This window comes from Peromyscus californicus, unplaced genomic scaffold (assembly GCF_007827085.1).
Source record: "Peromyscus californicus insignis strain IS unplaced genomic scaffold, ASM782708v3 Scaffold_14__1_contigs__length_90479793_seg_2, whole genome shotgun sequence".
Taxonomy (NCBI): domain Eukaryota; kingdom Metazoa; phylum Chordata; class Mammalia; order Rodentia; family Cricetidae; genus Peromyscus; species Peromyscus californicus.
In genome coordinates, this window is record NW_026294436.1 from 14,841,673 (window position 1) to 14,857,474 (window position 15,802).

The following is a 15,802-nucleotide window of genomic DNA, read 5'->3' on the forward strand; positions in this document are numbered from 1 at the left end:
ACAATGTCTTCCTATTCCCTTTCTGATGAACAAGACTGTAATTTGACTCCTACCTAACTCTATCTTTGTCTAACTCCTAAATAACTGTCTTTGTCTAGAGATCTTGATTTAGCTCTAGAATGTTCAGCTGAGCTGGTCCTGCTTTAGTTCCTCAAGGGCACAGTGAGTTCTCTTGTTCTAGCTTTAGCATATAGAATTCACACTTCCTGAAAAGAAAGGAAATAGCTTTACTCACAGGATGCTTCTGAGCTGTCTTGACTGGTTCATTCTGGCACACGCAGCCATAGCACCCTTCTCTTCCTCCCCGCAGCCCCCCCCCCCTCCGCAGCCCCCCATGACATTCATCAAAACTGCAATTACCTGTTAGGACCTGAATTGACAATTCAGTGAAATCTGGATTATTTTTTGTTTGTTTGCTTTTTGAGACAGGGTTTCTCTGCATAGCCTTGGCTATCCTGGAGTTTGCTCTGTAGACCAGGCTGGCCTTGAACTTAGGAGAGAGAGAGAGAGAGAGAGAGAGAGAGAGAGAGAGAGAGAGAGAGAGAGAGAGAGAGAGAGAGAGAGAGAGAGAGTTTTGCCTGAATGTATGTCTGTGCAACACAAGCATGCCTGATGTCTGTGGAGGCAAGAAGAGGATGTTAGATCCTCTGCAGGTGGAGTTGTACTCAGTTATTAATTGTCATGTGGATTCTGGGAATTGAACCTGGGTCATCTGAAAGAGCAGCCAGGGCTGTTAACCACTAAGCCATCTCTCCAGCCTCCTAAAAATGCTTTTTGAATGAATGGATTAATAAAATCAAACCAGAGGCAGTAGATGGGATGAAATGACCTCATACACCAACTCAGCATAGGATGATTCAAAATCAGAAGTCTGTTGGAACTGAACTATAGACTCTATGTTCTCACATCTCTTCAACATGAACCTGACTTTCCAAGCACAAGTGCAGAATTTATCCTTCATCTTATTTAACTATTCCCCAAACATCCTTTGAGCATTCAGTATATTAACTATCATTTCAGATCTGAGCCATCTGCACATGGAACAGACAGTCCTGTATGTAGCCAGCCAGAGGAAGAACAGTAAGTAGCAGAGTGCTGGAGATACATGGAGGTAAACATGACCCTGACCATGCTGTAAACGGACACAACACCTTGAGTATATATTATCAATCTGCATTTCCCCTCTCAAGAAAATTTAGACAAATAATTCTCCTAAGTAGTGGAACTGGCATAGAATTTGATGTCCCACACTGAAGACTGAACCCAGGACTGTGTGCATAAGAAGCAAGCACAATTTCCCCAGATCTCCCAAGGATAAATTAAATTTTAGGCACAACATAAGAAAGGACAGACATCTTCCCAAAGCACATCTTTGTTTTTAGTTTGAGACAGTGTCTCACTATGTAGCCCCCGCTGGCCTAGAATTCACTGTGTAGACCAGAATAGCCTCAAACTCAGAGATCCACTTGTTTCTGCCTTCCAAGTGCTGGGATTAAAGGCCTGTATATAACCCCTGGCTCCAACGCTCACACTAAGGAGAGCTCCTGATAGAGGATGCTTGGCTGGATGAGGCACATGTCTTCTTCTTGTAAGTACAGGAGTATTTATTAAAGTTGCCACTTCTGAAGAAAAATGGGGAGAAACACAAAAGAAAATAGCAAGATACAGAGTAAGCGATTTAACCCCCGAAAGTGTGCAGGGAGCTAATGGGCTCTAAACCTTCCCTTGCTCCAACAACGGTGATCAATTTACTCACTGCGCTTCCTTCTCCAAATCCTATGTGTATTTATAGCTGCCTCCAAATAGAATTCAGTAGCGTGACTAACATATGGCATTTGGGTAAGGGTATCCTGGTTGAGGAATCCCCTTTCCCTATGTCTCTCAAATCAAATGGGGTAGGTGGTATTTGGTTACTTACACTCTAAGTTCTTTCTTCAGATTACATTTGCATTAACATGCTTCTTTAGGCCATTCCTCAGGAATTTAATAAGCTTCTTAAAGACAAAGTATCATTCTTGCTCAAGCATTTCACTTAACTTTATTTTGAATGCAGCATGACATTTCAAATATAAAATGTGGGTCTAGGATGGAATAACGATCCATAATTTGCATTCTGTAAAATTATAGTGTGAAAATGACACCTTTCCAGAATAAAAACGCTGTGGAAGAAAATATAGCATCCTCCAGCCTAACTTAAAATGTCAGGCAATGCCTTGATCTGAGTCAAAGCTTATGGAGCCTGAGTGCTCTCAAGGTAAAGAAATCAAGGATTAGAAAGACTTCTGAAATGGATGTAGAAGAAAACATCTTCAAAGGCTGGAGATGGCTCAGCCCTGATGAGCACACACGGCTCTTGCAGAGGACCTAAGTTCCGTTCCCAGCACCCATGTTAGATGACGGAAACACCGGCTCCAGGAGATCTGACGCCTCTTCTGGCCTCCATGGGTACCTGCACCCACATATGCATATACCCAGTCACAGACATACACATGTACACATAATTACAAAGAAAAAGAAACAAAATGCCTTTGAGAAGCACAATGCTGCCCTTGAAATGACTTTATCTAGTAAGTAGGAAACATAAGATAGGTTCCACCATCACACAACATTTCACAAAGATGAAATATTTCTCTTTGAAATACTGTTTGTATTAATAAGTGAGTACATACTTCTGTTGTCATTGACAGATACTAATCAAGGAACAGACAATAGGGGGCTGGAGAGGTGGCTCAGCAGTTAAGAGCGCTGGCTTCTCTTCCAGAGGACCCAGGTTCAATTCCTGGCCCCACAGGGCAACTCACAGCTGTCTCTAACTCCAGTTCCAGGGGATCTGACACCCTCACACAGACATACATGCAGGCAAAACACCAATGCATATAAAGTAAAAATAAATAAATTTTTAAAAAGAAACAAAGAGTAGGACAGACACACAGATTAAATGTTTAGCCTGTTCTGGTTGTCCAACAGTAAATCTAGAAATATATATAACGCAAATAAACTTTGGCATCTCCAGTGCAAGAGTCACCATTAAGGTTTTCTGTTTTGTTTGGCTTTTTGCTTTAATCAATACCTAGACTCATACCAAACAGACCTATCATGGGAACAACACAAATATTAGGAGGGATCATGTATGGGAATCATAATTCTTTCTAAAAGGAACTGAAACTCTGAATCGAGATGGTTTCCTAAAACAAAAATATTACAACACATAACAAGAAACCGAGTGCAGGAAGGCTCTTGGACGGACTGATACCAGGTTCTGTACACCTCTTCACTTACGGAGGTTTGGATGAGGATGGCCCCTAGAGGCTCATACATTTGAATGTTTGATTCTCAGTTTGAGATTTCAAAGTCCCACACCAGGCCCTGTCTAGCTCTCTTCCTCCAGCTTGTGGATCAGATGGAGATGGAAGCTCTCAGCTACTGCTCCAGCTCCACACCTTCCTGCCTGCTGCCATGCTCCCACCACGATGGTCATAGACTCGCCCTCTGAAACTGTAAGCATGCCACTAATTACATGCTTTCTTTTATATGTTGCCTTGATAATGGTGTCTCCTCACAGCAACAGAACAGTAACTAAGACATTACTATAACACCCAAACCTGCCTCACCAAAGCCTGACACCCCACACAGCCAAATGAAAAGCCAGACAACACACCTCCATGTACAGACTCATCTCCAGAACAGGCACATTTTTTTTTTCATCCTTGACAAGGACTCATTATGTAGGCAAGTATGGCCTCTAGCAACTCTACTGCTTTACTTCCCAACTGCTGGAATTAAGGCCACCACACCTAGATATTTCTTTACATTATGTGTGGGTCACTCATACAAGCTTTTACTTAAAGAAATTCTTCCACAGCTGCAGCAAGTTTGAAAACCACTGGAACAAGGAATGGCTGACAGTGTTCAATGTTTAGAATTTTAAGCATGTGCAGATAAAGGCTTATGGAGAATAATTATCCTACCTGATGTGGGCATTGCAGTATCTTTTAGCGTACTCGATCCAACTTCCACATTTTTGTGGGAAGAGAGCCTCAATCTGCATGAAAAGCTGCAACAATACAAATGTTCTTAATTTACTGCAGTATTTTCAAGTAAATTATTATGATGACAAAAACATTAACAGAAATAGTAAGAGGTATAAAAGCAAAAATACTTCTTCCTCAAGGCATTTCCTTCCTCTTTACCCCCACCCTATCCATTCTTCAGGGATAACATCTGTTTCTAAATATGTATATATCTGTACATATATGTATATATTCTTATGTATATGTATATATACTTTATGCATATGTGTATATATATGTATACTTTAAAAAGGATTTATCTCCAGCCCCTGTATATATTAAAAAAAACTCAGAAGAAAATGGCCTCTGTTTATGAATGCTAGATGCAATGCTAAACTTAAAGTCTGAGTAATTTTTTCAAATAGACATGTAAGACAGTATAATAAAGAAAGAATATACTAGAAATCAAACTGTGTATGTTTATTCACATATAGACAATCATAATATTATGGTACAATGAAAATTTTACTGAGAAATGTGTCACAGGCAACTTTTTTTTTAATTTTAAGAAGTATATAAGAAAAGAACTATAATAATAAAGAAACTTTTTTTAATCTTGGAATCTCAGCATATTTATCATATACATCTGAAGGGGGGCATGATTATTGCATACAGCTTAATTAAGGAAGTAGAGTTATTACACACAGATAAACAAGGTGGCAGGGGTGTTATACATAGCTGAACAAGGAGGCAGGCTTAGCTAATCTCGGTAGGAGCAGTCTCTGTGGGGAAGCTGTCTTCTGGATGGACATAAACATCCAAGAGGAGAAGATATGGTAGACATTTTCTGCACACTGTCAACATTTGCACTCAGAGCACAGGTAGGTTTTGCCCACCTTCTTAGCCTCACTGGATAGGTACTGACATGGTCGTGCCTATGTCAAACAATATAAACAAAACACATTCACTCAGGACTTCACTAACTCCCAACATAAACAAGATCATTGAGCAGCAGTTTAAAAAGTATGCTTCGGCTATTTCTTGCATATACCATTATGATCAGCATATAATCTTCCAGGGTATATCTTGTGAATAGAAAGCTAAAGTTCAAAAAAACAGGAATGCTTACACCTTCCATATAGTGTTTCCTTATGTCCGTGGTTTGCTTGGAAAGAAAGCTCTATCTCTGATGCCCTAAATGTCACTTATCATTAAAATCCTTATCGAATTTTATGCCTTCTCTATGACTGCCTAAGATTTGTATCCCTTAAGTCCCATCCTTGAAAACAGTAACAAACATAGGAAATTGTTTTACATACATTTCAATTATCTTCTTTCACTTTCAAACACGGATTTATTTACTTGTTTTGAAGTGCTAGGTATAGAATACAAAACCTCACACAAGTCAAACTAGATATAGCTGTATAAACTAGGGTTAGATATCACTGAATACTAAATATTACCATGATTTGTAAAGAAATTGATTTCCTATATATTTGTTCTTTATTATAGTGTCTTACATGTCTATTTGGAAAAATGTAGTCAGACTTTCAATTTAGCAATGCACCTAGCATTCATAAAAAACAGGCCATTTTTTCTGAGGGTTTTTTTTTTATTTGTTTGTTTGTTTTTCAAGACAGTGTTTCTCTGTGTAGCCCTGGCTGTCCTAACACTCACCCTGTAAATCAGGCTGCCCTCAAACTCACAGAGACCCACCTGCCTCTACTTCTTGAGTGCTGGGATTAAAGGCATGCACCACCACTGCCCAGCCTGGCTTTTTTCTGATTTTCTAAAGTGCTTACTCTTAAAATAAAATTACATTCCATAATTGCAACATAGTTCTGTACATCAGCATGGAAACTCCTTTGTGGTTTTCCCTTATATTAAATACGTAATTTTAAAATGTAAATTTCCAAGAGGTAGTGATTATGGGGAATGCATAGTCTTTAATTATTGGGTTATTTGACCTAACAGTCTACCAAGTATGTTTATGTTAAGAAATGGATTAAAAATATAGAAGGAAAATTAACTACTATGTTGTTTCATTTTGTGTCCATGTATGCGTCTAACCTACACTTTAAAAAGATTTCCTCTCATATGGAGTAGTAGTAATTATGTGATGGAATCAGCCTGAGACGATGTAGATAGAAGCCGTATTTCAGGATACTTGTATATGATTCACATTATCGCCATAAAGACATGTTTAGTTAAGACTAGAAATGAGTCCTTTACTTGTCCTACCAGAATACAAAGAAACTAACTGTGTACTTGCATCACTTACAGGACTTGCATAATTTGTAGTTCAGATAGACATCAAAGTTTTATTTTTATTTTCTCTTTCATATAATACATCCTGACTGCATCTCTCCCTCCCTCGAGTCCTCCCAGTCCTCCTCCACCTTCCCTCTCCCCCAGATCCACTCCCATTCCAGAAAAGAGTAGGCCTCCCAGGAACATCAGATGAACACAGCACAAGAAGATACAATAATACTAGGAACAAAAACCTCATATGAAGGCTGGGCGAGGCAACCCAGGAGGAGGAAAAGGGTCCCAAAAGCAGGCAAAAGAGTCAGAGACATCCCCATTCCCACTGTCAGGAGTTGCCCCCAAACACCAAGCCAACAACCATGACATATATCAGAGGGTCTAGTGCAGACCCATACACGTCTGTGATTGTCACCAGTCTCCGTGATCACCCGTGAGCCCTGCTTAGTTCATTTCCTGGCTGTGTTCTCCTGCTGCCCTCCACCTTTCTGGCTCCCATAATTCTTCCTCCTCCCATTCTGCAGGGCTTCCCAAGTTCCTGAGGGAGGGACCAGATGAAGATCTCCAATCTGGGCTCTCTCTTGGCTTAATCTTTGGCTGTGGGTCTCTGTGGCCACTCCCATCAGGTGCGGAGGCAGCCTCTGATGACAACTGGACTAGACACCAGTCTATGAGCCTAGCAGAATATCATTAGGATTGAATTTGGTTTTGGTTTTTTGTTTGTTTGTTTTTTTTGGCCAGTCATGTTTGGTTCTACCCTTAGTCTGGTCTTGATGCTATCCAGCCTCCAGTTCCTAGTCATCCAGGCAGTGTTGGGCATGGGCTCCCTCTCGTGGTGTGGTCCTCAAATTAGACCAGTCATTAGTTGGTTACTCTCACTAGCTCTGTGCCACCATTGTCTGAGCACATGTTGTAGACAGGACAGATTGTAGGTCCAAGGTTTTGTGGCTGGGTTGGTGTCCCCATCCCACTACTGGAAGCCTTGCCTGATTATACAAGATGGATGGTTCAGGCTCCTTATCTTCAATCATTAGGAGTTCTCAATAGGGTCACTCTTGTAGATTTCAGGGAGTTTCCACAGCACTAGGTTTCCATATCTACCCCCGCTACCTGTGCCCTCCAATTCCAGTTGTCTCTTCCCATACTCTCTCCCTCTATTCTCCGCATCCCTCCTATTCCCATCCCCACCTGCCTTGAGTCCACCCACAAACTCTATTCTATTCCTCCTTCCCAGGGAGCTCCATGCATGCCTGCTTGAGCCCCCCTTGTTACGTAGCCTCTCTGGGTCTGTGGATTGTAGCATGATTATCATTTACTTAACATCTAATAACTACGTATAAGTGAGTACATACCCTGTTTGTCTTCCTGGGTCTGGGTTATCTCACTCAGGATGATTTTTTTCTATTTCATCCCTTTGCCTGCAAATTTCATTTCATTACTGTTGATTAATACTCCATTGTATAAATATACCATATTTTCTTTGTCCATTCTTTGGTTGAGGGACATCTAGGTTGTTTCCAGTTTCTGACTATTACGAATAAGGCCACTATGAACATAACTGAGCAAGTGTCCTTATAGTAGGATGGAACTCCCTTTGGGTATATGTCCAAGAGTGGTATAGCTGGATCTTGAGGTAGACTGATTCCCAATTTTCTGAGGAACTGCCATATTGATTTCAACAGTGGCTGTACAAGTTTGCACTCCCACCAGCAATGGAGTGTTCCCCTTATTACATATCCTTGTCAGTATGAGCTGTCACTTGTGTTACTGATCTTAGCTATTCTGACAAGTGTATGATGGAGTTTCAAAGTAAGTTTCATCTGCAATTCCCTGATGGCTAAGGATGTTGAACATTTCTTTAAGTGTTTCTCAGTCATTTGAGATTCTTCTGTTGAGAATTATCGGTCTAGACCTTCATTCCATTTTTAAAAATGGATTGTTTGGTTGGTTGATATCTAGTTTCTTGAGTTCTTTATATATTTTGGCTATTAGCCCTCTGTTAGATGTAGAGTTGGTAAAAATCTTTTCCCATTCTGTAGCCACTGCTTTGCCAAATTGACAGTGTCCTTTGCCTGACAGAAGCTTTTCAGTTTCATCAGGTTCCATTAATTGTTGATCTTAGTGCCTATGCTATCAGTGTTCTGGTCAGGAAGTTGTCTCCTGTGTCAATGCATTTAAGGCTGTTCCCCACTTTCTCTTCTATCAGGTTCAGGGTATCTGGTTGTATGTTGAAGTTTTTGATCCATTTGGAGTTGAGTTTTGTACAGGTGATAAATATGGATCTATTTACATTCTTCAATGTCTTACTTAGGGATTGCTGTGATAAGCCACTATGACCACAACTCTTATAATAAAAAAATTTAATTGGGATGGCTCACTTACAGTTTAGAGGTTCAGTCCATTATCATCATGGTGGGGAGCATGGCAGCATGCAGGCAAATGTGGTGCTGGAGAAGTAGCTGAGAGTCTTACATCTTGCTGGCAACAGGAAATGGTCTGGCATACTGGTCAGTATCTCAAGAAAACCTTCCTCCAACAAGGCCATACCTACTCCAACAAAGCCACACCTCATAATAGTGCCACTCCCTATGAGCCTATGGGGGCCAATTACATTCAAACTACCACATTCTACATGCTGACATCCAGTTTGATCAGCACAATTGTTGAAGATACTTTTTTATTCCATTGTGTATGTCTGGCTTCTTTATCAAAAATCAGGTGTCCATAGGTGTATAGATTTACTTCTGGGTCTTTGATTTGATTCCATTGATCAATGTGTCTGTTTTTATGACAATACCATGTAGTTTTTATTACTATAGATCTATAGTACAGCTTGAAATCAGAGGTGGTGATACCTCTGGAAATTCTATTACTGTTTAGGATTGGTTTAGTTATTCTGGATTTTTTGTTTTTTCCATATGAAGTTGAGTATTGTCCTTGCAAGGTCTATAAAGAATTGTGTTGGAATTTTGATGGGGATTGTGTTGAATCTATAACTTGCTTTTGGTAGGATGGCCATTTTTACTATGTTAATCCTACCAATTCATGAACATAGGAGATCTTTCCATCTTCTGACATTTTCGATTTCTTTCTTTAAATCCTTGAAGTTTTTGTCGTATAAGTATTTCACTTGCTTGGTTAAAGTTACCCCCAAGATATTTTATATTATTTGTAGATATTGAGAAAGATGTTGTCTCCCTGATTTCTTTCTCAGTCTGTTCACCATTTGTATATAGGAGTGCTATTATATATTTTTTTTTTTAGTTAATCTTGTGTCCAGCCTCTTCACTGAAGGTCCGTGGTAGGATTTTTGGAGTCACTTATGTATAATATCATATCATTGGCAAATAGCAATACTTTGCCTTCTTTCTTTACAATTTGCATCCTTTTGATCTCCTTCAGTTGTCTTATTGCTCTAGCTAAAACTTCAAGTACTATATTGAATATATATAGGGAGAGTGGACAGCTTTTTCTTGTTTCTAATTTTAGTGCAATTGCTTTGAGTTTTTCTCCATTTAATTTGTTGTTAGTGATAGGCTTGCTGTAAACTGCCTTTATTATGTTTAGGTATATTCCTTGTATCACTAATCTAAGGACTTTCATCATGAAGGGGTGTTAGTTACATTTTGTCAAAGGCTTTTTCTGTATCTAATGAGACGATCGTGTATGTATGTGTGTGTGTGTGTGTGTGTGTGTGTGTGTGTGTGTGTGTGTGTGTGTGTGTGTAGTCGTCTTTCAGTTGTTTATATGGTGGATTACACTGATTTGTGTATGTTGAATCATCCCTTCTACATCTTTGGGATGAAGCCTACTTGGTTGTGGTAAATGATCTTTTTTTTTTTTTTGGTTTTTTCGAGACAGGGTTTCTCTGTGTAGCTTTGCGCCTTTCCTGGAACTCACTTGGTAGCCCAGGCTGGCCTCGAACTCACAGAGATCCGCCTGGCTCTGCCTCCCGAGTGCTGGGATTAAAGGCGTGCGCCACCACCGCCCGGCCTAAATGATCTTTTTGATGTGTTCTTAGATTTAGCTTGTAAGTAATTTATTGAGAATTTTTCTTTCGCATCTTTTAATATTCTTTGTTCTGTATGTTTAGTATTTTGATTATTATGTGGTGATGGGACTTTCTTTTTTGGTCCCATCTATTTGATGTTCTGTATGATTCTTGTACATTAATAGGCATCTCCTTTAGGTTAGGAAAATTTTCTTCTATAATTTTGTTGAAAGTATTTTCTAGGCCTTTAAGCTGGGATTCCTTTCCTTCTTCTATTCATATTCTTCCTAGGTTTGGTCTTTTCATAGTGTCCCAGATTTCCTGGATGTTTTGTGTCAGGATTTAATATTTTTATTGACTGATGTATCTATTTCTTCTATCATATTTTCAATAACTAAAATTCTCTCTTCCATCTCTTGTATTCTGTTGGTGAAGCTTGCCTTTGTAGACCCTGGTGGCTTACCTGTATTTTTCATTTCCAGAATTCCCTCAATTTCTGTTTTCTTTATTGCTTCTATTTCCATTTACAGGTCTTGAACAGTTTCGTTAATGAATTTCCAGCTTTCATTAACTGTTTGTTCTTTTCTTAGCTTTCTTGAAGGGATTTATTCATTGTCTTGGTTGGGGTTTCTGTTGCTGTGAAGAGACATCATGACCACAGCAACTCCTAAAAAGGAAAAAGTTTAATTGGGGATGGCTTACAGTTGCAGAGGTTTAGTCCTCTGGCAGTGTGCAGGCAGATATGATGCTGGAGAAGAAGCTGAGAGTTCTGCATCTTGATCTACACAGCAGGAGACTGTGTGCCACACTGGATGTAGCTTGAGCATATGAGACCTCAAAACCGACCCCCACAGCGAAACACTTCCTCCAACAAGGCCACACCTACTCCACAAAGCCACCCCTCCTAATAGTGCCACTTCCTATAGACCAATCATTCAAACACCTGAGTCTATAGGGGCCATACCTATTCAAACCATCACATTCATTTCCTCCAGTTTTTTTTTTTTTTTGGTTTGTTTGTTAGTCATTTCCTTGATTTCTTTAAGATTTATTCATTTCCCTTTGTAGGTACTCTGTCATCTTCATAAAGTTGGCTTTAAGGTCTTTTTCTTGTGCTTCGACTGTGTTAGAATAGTCAGGGGTTGCTGTAGTAGGATAGCTAGGCCCTGATGGAGACATATTGCCTTAGCTGTTGTTGATTGTGTTCTTGGGCTGGCATCTAGGCATCTGGGTTTGGGGTGATTATAGGTCTAGGTGCTGATTTCTGAGTTTGTCTTGGTTAGATGAGTGTTTTGTTCTCCAGTTTCTGTTTCCTCTCTGGTCTTCTGGTTGGTGTGGCCTGTGGTTGAGCAGGTAGTCTCCACTTGAATTGTGGCTGGGCTTCTGGTAGCCAGCATGGCCTATGGTCATGCATGGGGTCTCCACCTGAGTTAGGGGCTGTGACACAGCAACAAGAAGGGAGGGGGGTTGGGGATGGATGGAGGGTACAGAGAGAGTCAGGGGGTGGTCCATGGGCAGGTGGTCTACTTGGAATTCTGGTGGCTGGAATGACCTCTTGTTGCACAGAGGGTCTTCACTCAAGTTCAATAATAAAGAACTTTTAAAGTGCTGAATAACCATGTATTATTGTATCTATATGATAAAATATTTAAACAGATGCCTGATATTGAATAAACATGCTATTTCTATCTTTTACGCAGTCATACAAATTAATAATTTCATATAGTTATATTTGTGAATATATGTTATACATGAGTATCTATCAGTCATCTATTTATCTATCTATCCATCCATTCATATATATTTGATTGTTTGAAATGAGGTATTTATACAGACATTATGAAGCCACGCTGGCCTCAAAATTTAATCTTCCTGCTTTGGCTTCCTGAATGCTGGGAGTAAAGGCATGTGCCTCCAGACCCCCTTCCAGCTGCATTCTTTTTTTTTTTTTTTTTGGCTTTTCAAGACAGTGTTTTTCTAGGTAGCTTTGGAGCCTGTCCTGGAACTCACTCTGTAGCCCAGGCTGGCCTCAAACGCATAGAGATCTGCCCACCTCTGCCTCCCAAGTGCTGGGATTAAAGGTATGCGCCACCACTACCTGGCGCTGGATGAGTTTTATACAGTTTTAGAAATGAAACAGTTGGTATTAAGGGTTAAACCCAGAGCCTTTGGCATGGTAGGCAAGTGCTATACCACTAAGTTTAATCTCTGGCCCAAGGAGCATGCTTTTCCTTTTCTTTTGACATATATATCTGTGTGTGGTGTGTGTTCATGTGGAAGCTTGAGGCAAACATCATGTCTTATTCAATCATCTTGCACCTTATAAACTGAGACAAAGTCTCTCATTGAATCTGGAACTTGCATTCCTGCTGGTCTACCTAGCCAGCTTGTTGGGGGATTCTTTGAATCCTCCTCCCACACTGGGATTACAGTCTACTGCCACACCTGCCTGACTTTATACAGGGCCCTGGGGATCAAACTCTGGACTTCACATTTGCGCATTAAGCATTGTACCTGCTGAGCTAACTTCCTAGCCTAGATATATGCTTTTAAAAATTATTTGGGGCGGTGGTAGCGCACGCCTTTAATCCCAGCACTCGGGAGGCAGAGCCAGGAGGATCTCTGTGAATTCGAGGTTAGCCTGGTCTACAGAGTGAGTTCCAGGACAGGCTCCAAAGCTACACAGAGAAACCCTGTCTCAAAAAACTAAAAACAAACAAATAAACAAACAAAACAACAACAACAACAACAAACAATAAAAATTATTTAAAGTTTACCATTTAGGCCAATAGTATTATTAAGTGTTTTCATCTCACAACTCTGATAGGCTGCACACAATAATATTTTACTATTATTTTTAATAGGTTCTTTAACATAATGGCTTTATTGAAATTAATATATATTAATATATTAATGGCATATTAATATACCATTCTTCAGGTATGAAATTCAGTGACTTCTAGCACAGTTACAAAGTCATACATCAACTACTGCTGTTACCATCCTAAAAAGAAACCCACCTCCATTCATAGTCAAAGCCCTCTTCCCTCCCCTGGCAAGCACTAAGCTATTTTCTACTTTTATAAATTTTTCTGTTCCTGGTATCTCACATATAAAGAATTATCCATAGCACAGTCTTGCTGTGAGATGTTCTCTATGCTATAAATGTGTTGCTCTGATTGATTAATAAATAAAGTGCTGACTGGCCAGTAGCCATGCAGGAAGTATAGGTGGGACAAAGAGAGAGGAGAATTCTGGGAAGTGGAAGGCTGAGTGGAGAGATGCTGCCAGCTGCCATCATGACAAGCAACATGTAAGATACCCGTAAGCCACGAGCCATGTGGCAAGGTATAGATTTATAGAAATAGGTTAATTTAACATATAAGAACTAGATAACAAGATGCCTGCCATGGCCATACAGTTTATAAGTAATATAAGTCTCTGTGTGTTTGATTGGGTCCGAGCAGCTGCGGGACTGGTGGGTGAGAGAGATTTGTCCTGACTGTGGACCAGGCAGGACCAGGAAAACTTCAGCTACACAGTCTTTTGCTGAATACACCTGTTAACTTAAAATAGAGATCTGCAATCAAGAACCTCACTTCCCAGCCAGGAAGGGAAGAACAAGCTACATGAGAAGCAAGCACTGAAGGAAAACACTGTAAGCATTTGTTGAACATAAATAAAGTAGAAAATACAGAAAACCGGCAAACCCAAGTTGGTTCTTAGAACAATCAATAACACAGACTAAGCTTCAGTTAGTTAACCAATGAAACAAAAACTTTCCAAAATTAGCAATGCATAGAGAAATACTACCACCAATCGTGGAGTTACAAAGTATTAGAGAATGATACTATAAACCAGTAAATTAGATTCCTCAGATAAAATGGTCAGAAAGAACCAAGGGAGACTGAAGAAGACACTCTGAACACGGCTGTGTTCTTGACTAACTAAGTTCCTCTAGTATAACTAGATACCTCACCTGGCCTACAGTGAGCCCTAGTTCGTCTCCACATTGCAAAGTGTAGCTACTGAAGGGAAAAAGAACTATAGACAAGTTCCATAATGAGTATAAACAGATACCAGGAGCTCACTGGCCAGCTAGCCCAGCAAAATTATGGAGCTCCAGGCACAGTGTGAGAGCCCACCTCAAAAAATAAGGTGGAGAGCAGGTGAGAAACATACCAGGTGTTATCAAACTCTGACCTTCATACGTGCAGGAGTGTCTCTCTCTCTCTCTCTCTCTCTCTCTCTCTCTCTCTCTCTCTCTCTCTCTCTCTCTCTCTCTCTCTCTCTCTCTCTTTCTCTCTCTCACATACACATACACACACCACACAAACATAAACACATGCATGTATACACATCTACACATACAAAATAGATTAAATTTCAACTCTAAGATATTTTACATAAACTAGATAGAGAAAGTAACAAAAAAGCCCCAGAAACAGATGTGAATAGCATTACAAATACACACTAAATAAAGAGGTTTTATAATTGGGTGTGGTAGTGCACACCTTGAATTCTAGCACTCAGGAGACAGAGGTGGGCCGATCACTATGAGTTTGAGGCCAGCCTGGTCTACTACATAGCACATTTTAATCCAGTCAGAGCTACATAATAAGACCTTGGGTCAAAACAAACAAATAAATAACAACAATAAAAAAAAAGAAAAAGAAAAAGAAACCTTATAATAAAGGTAAAACTATTTTATGCATACCTGTAAGTATGGCTAAGACTTGTGAATAACTACGTTTTTTAAAACCCAGTTATAAAAAAAAATAGTGTTTAATCATTACTAGTGCCCTGGAGATTCCCAATCTCCTCTTCTGGCATTTGAAGCACCTGATTTGAGACTTAAACTTGTCAAGCAGCAGACAGTCAGTTTTCCTATACACTGAGAGCACAGCAGTCCTCATACCTCCTCAGGCCTGCCCAGAGCTGGGGTTCCTGTAAGCAGAACGGCTCGCCTGGCTTTCTGTACCAGGGGCAGGAGAATCCTGCTGCGGGCAGCAGTTCTGGACTTCATGTAGTGCGATTCGTCCACTATCACAACTCTGAAGTGCTGGCTGTTCAGTGCATCTGTCAAAGTCTCTGCATCTGTGGTTATGAGACCGTAGCCTAGAATTGTCACCCTGCTGGTCGATACTCTCCTAGAAAAGAAAATCCACTGCTTAAGAAATATCTGTCTCAGCAATGCATCTATCACAAACAAAACACAGTAGTCTTGGAGAGGAAGGGGGAGGGGGGAGGGGGAGGGGGAGGGAGAGAGAGAGAGAGGGAGAGGGAGAGAGGGAGAGGGAGAGGGAGAGGGAGAGGGAGAGAGAGAGGAGAAATAAGAGATGGTCCTACTGCTAAACCTCAACTATTAAAAGAGTTCAGATTTTACATTTCTCCAATATGTTAAGCCAAGACTTACAATTCTGGTCAAGCGGTTTTTGGAAGATCATTTTTGGAAGAACATAGGATAAGAATGTTACTTTATGACTGTATTTTCTTCCATGCATTGGTTTTTCAACCTGGGTGCGGTTATATTTTG

At 40.1% G+C, this 15,802-nt stretch overlaps 1 protein-coding gene across 3 annotated transcripts in view; it reads right to left on the bottom strand.

Moving 5' to 3' along the window:
- Zranb3 (zinc finger RANBP2-type containing 3) overlaps window positions 1-15,802 on the bottom strand; it is a 166,812-nt gene that overhangs the window by 75,098 nt on the left and 75,912 nt on the right. For all 3 annotated transcript variants that reach the window (XM_052736812.1, XM_052736810.1, XM_052736813.1), the window contains 2 exons: window positions 15,185-15,416; window positions 3,969-4,054 (listed from right to left, as the gene is read on the bottom strand). In XM_052736812.1, the coding sequence (XP_052592772.1) occupies window positions 3,969-4,054; window positions 15,185-15,416 (318 nt within the window). The remainder of the gene's footprint in view (window positions 1-3,968; window positions 4,055-15,184; window positions 15,417-15,802) is intronic.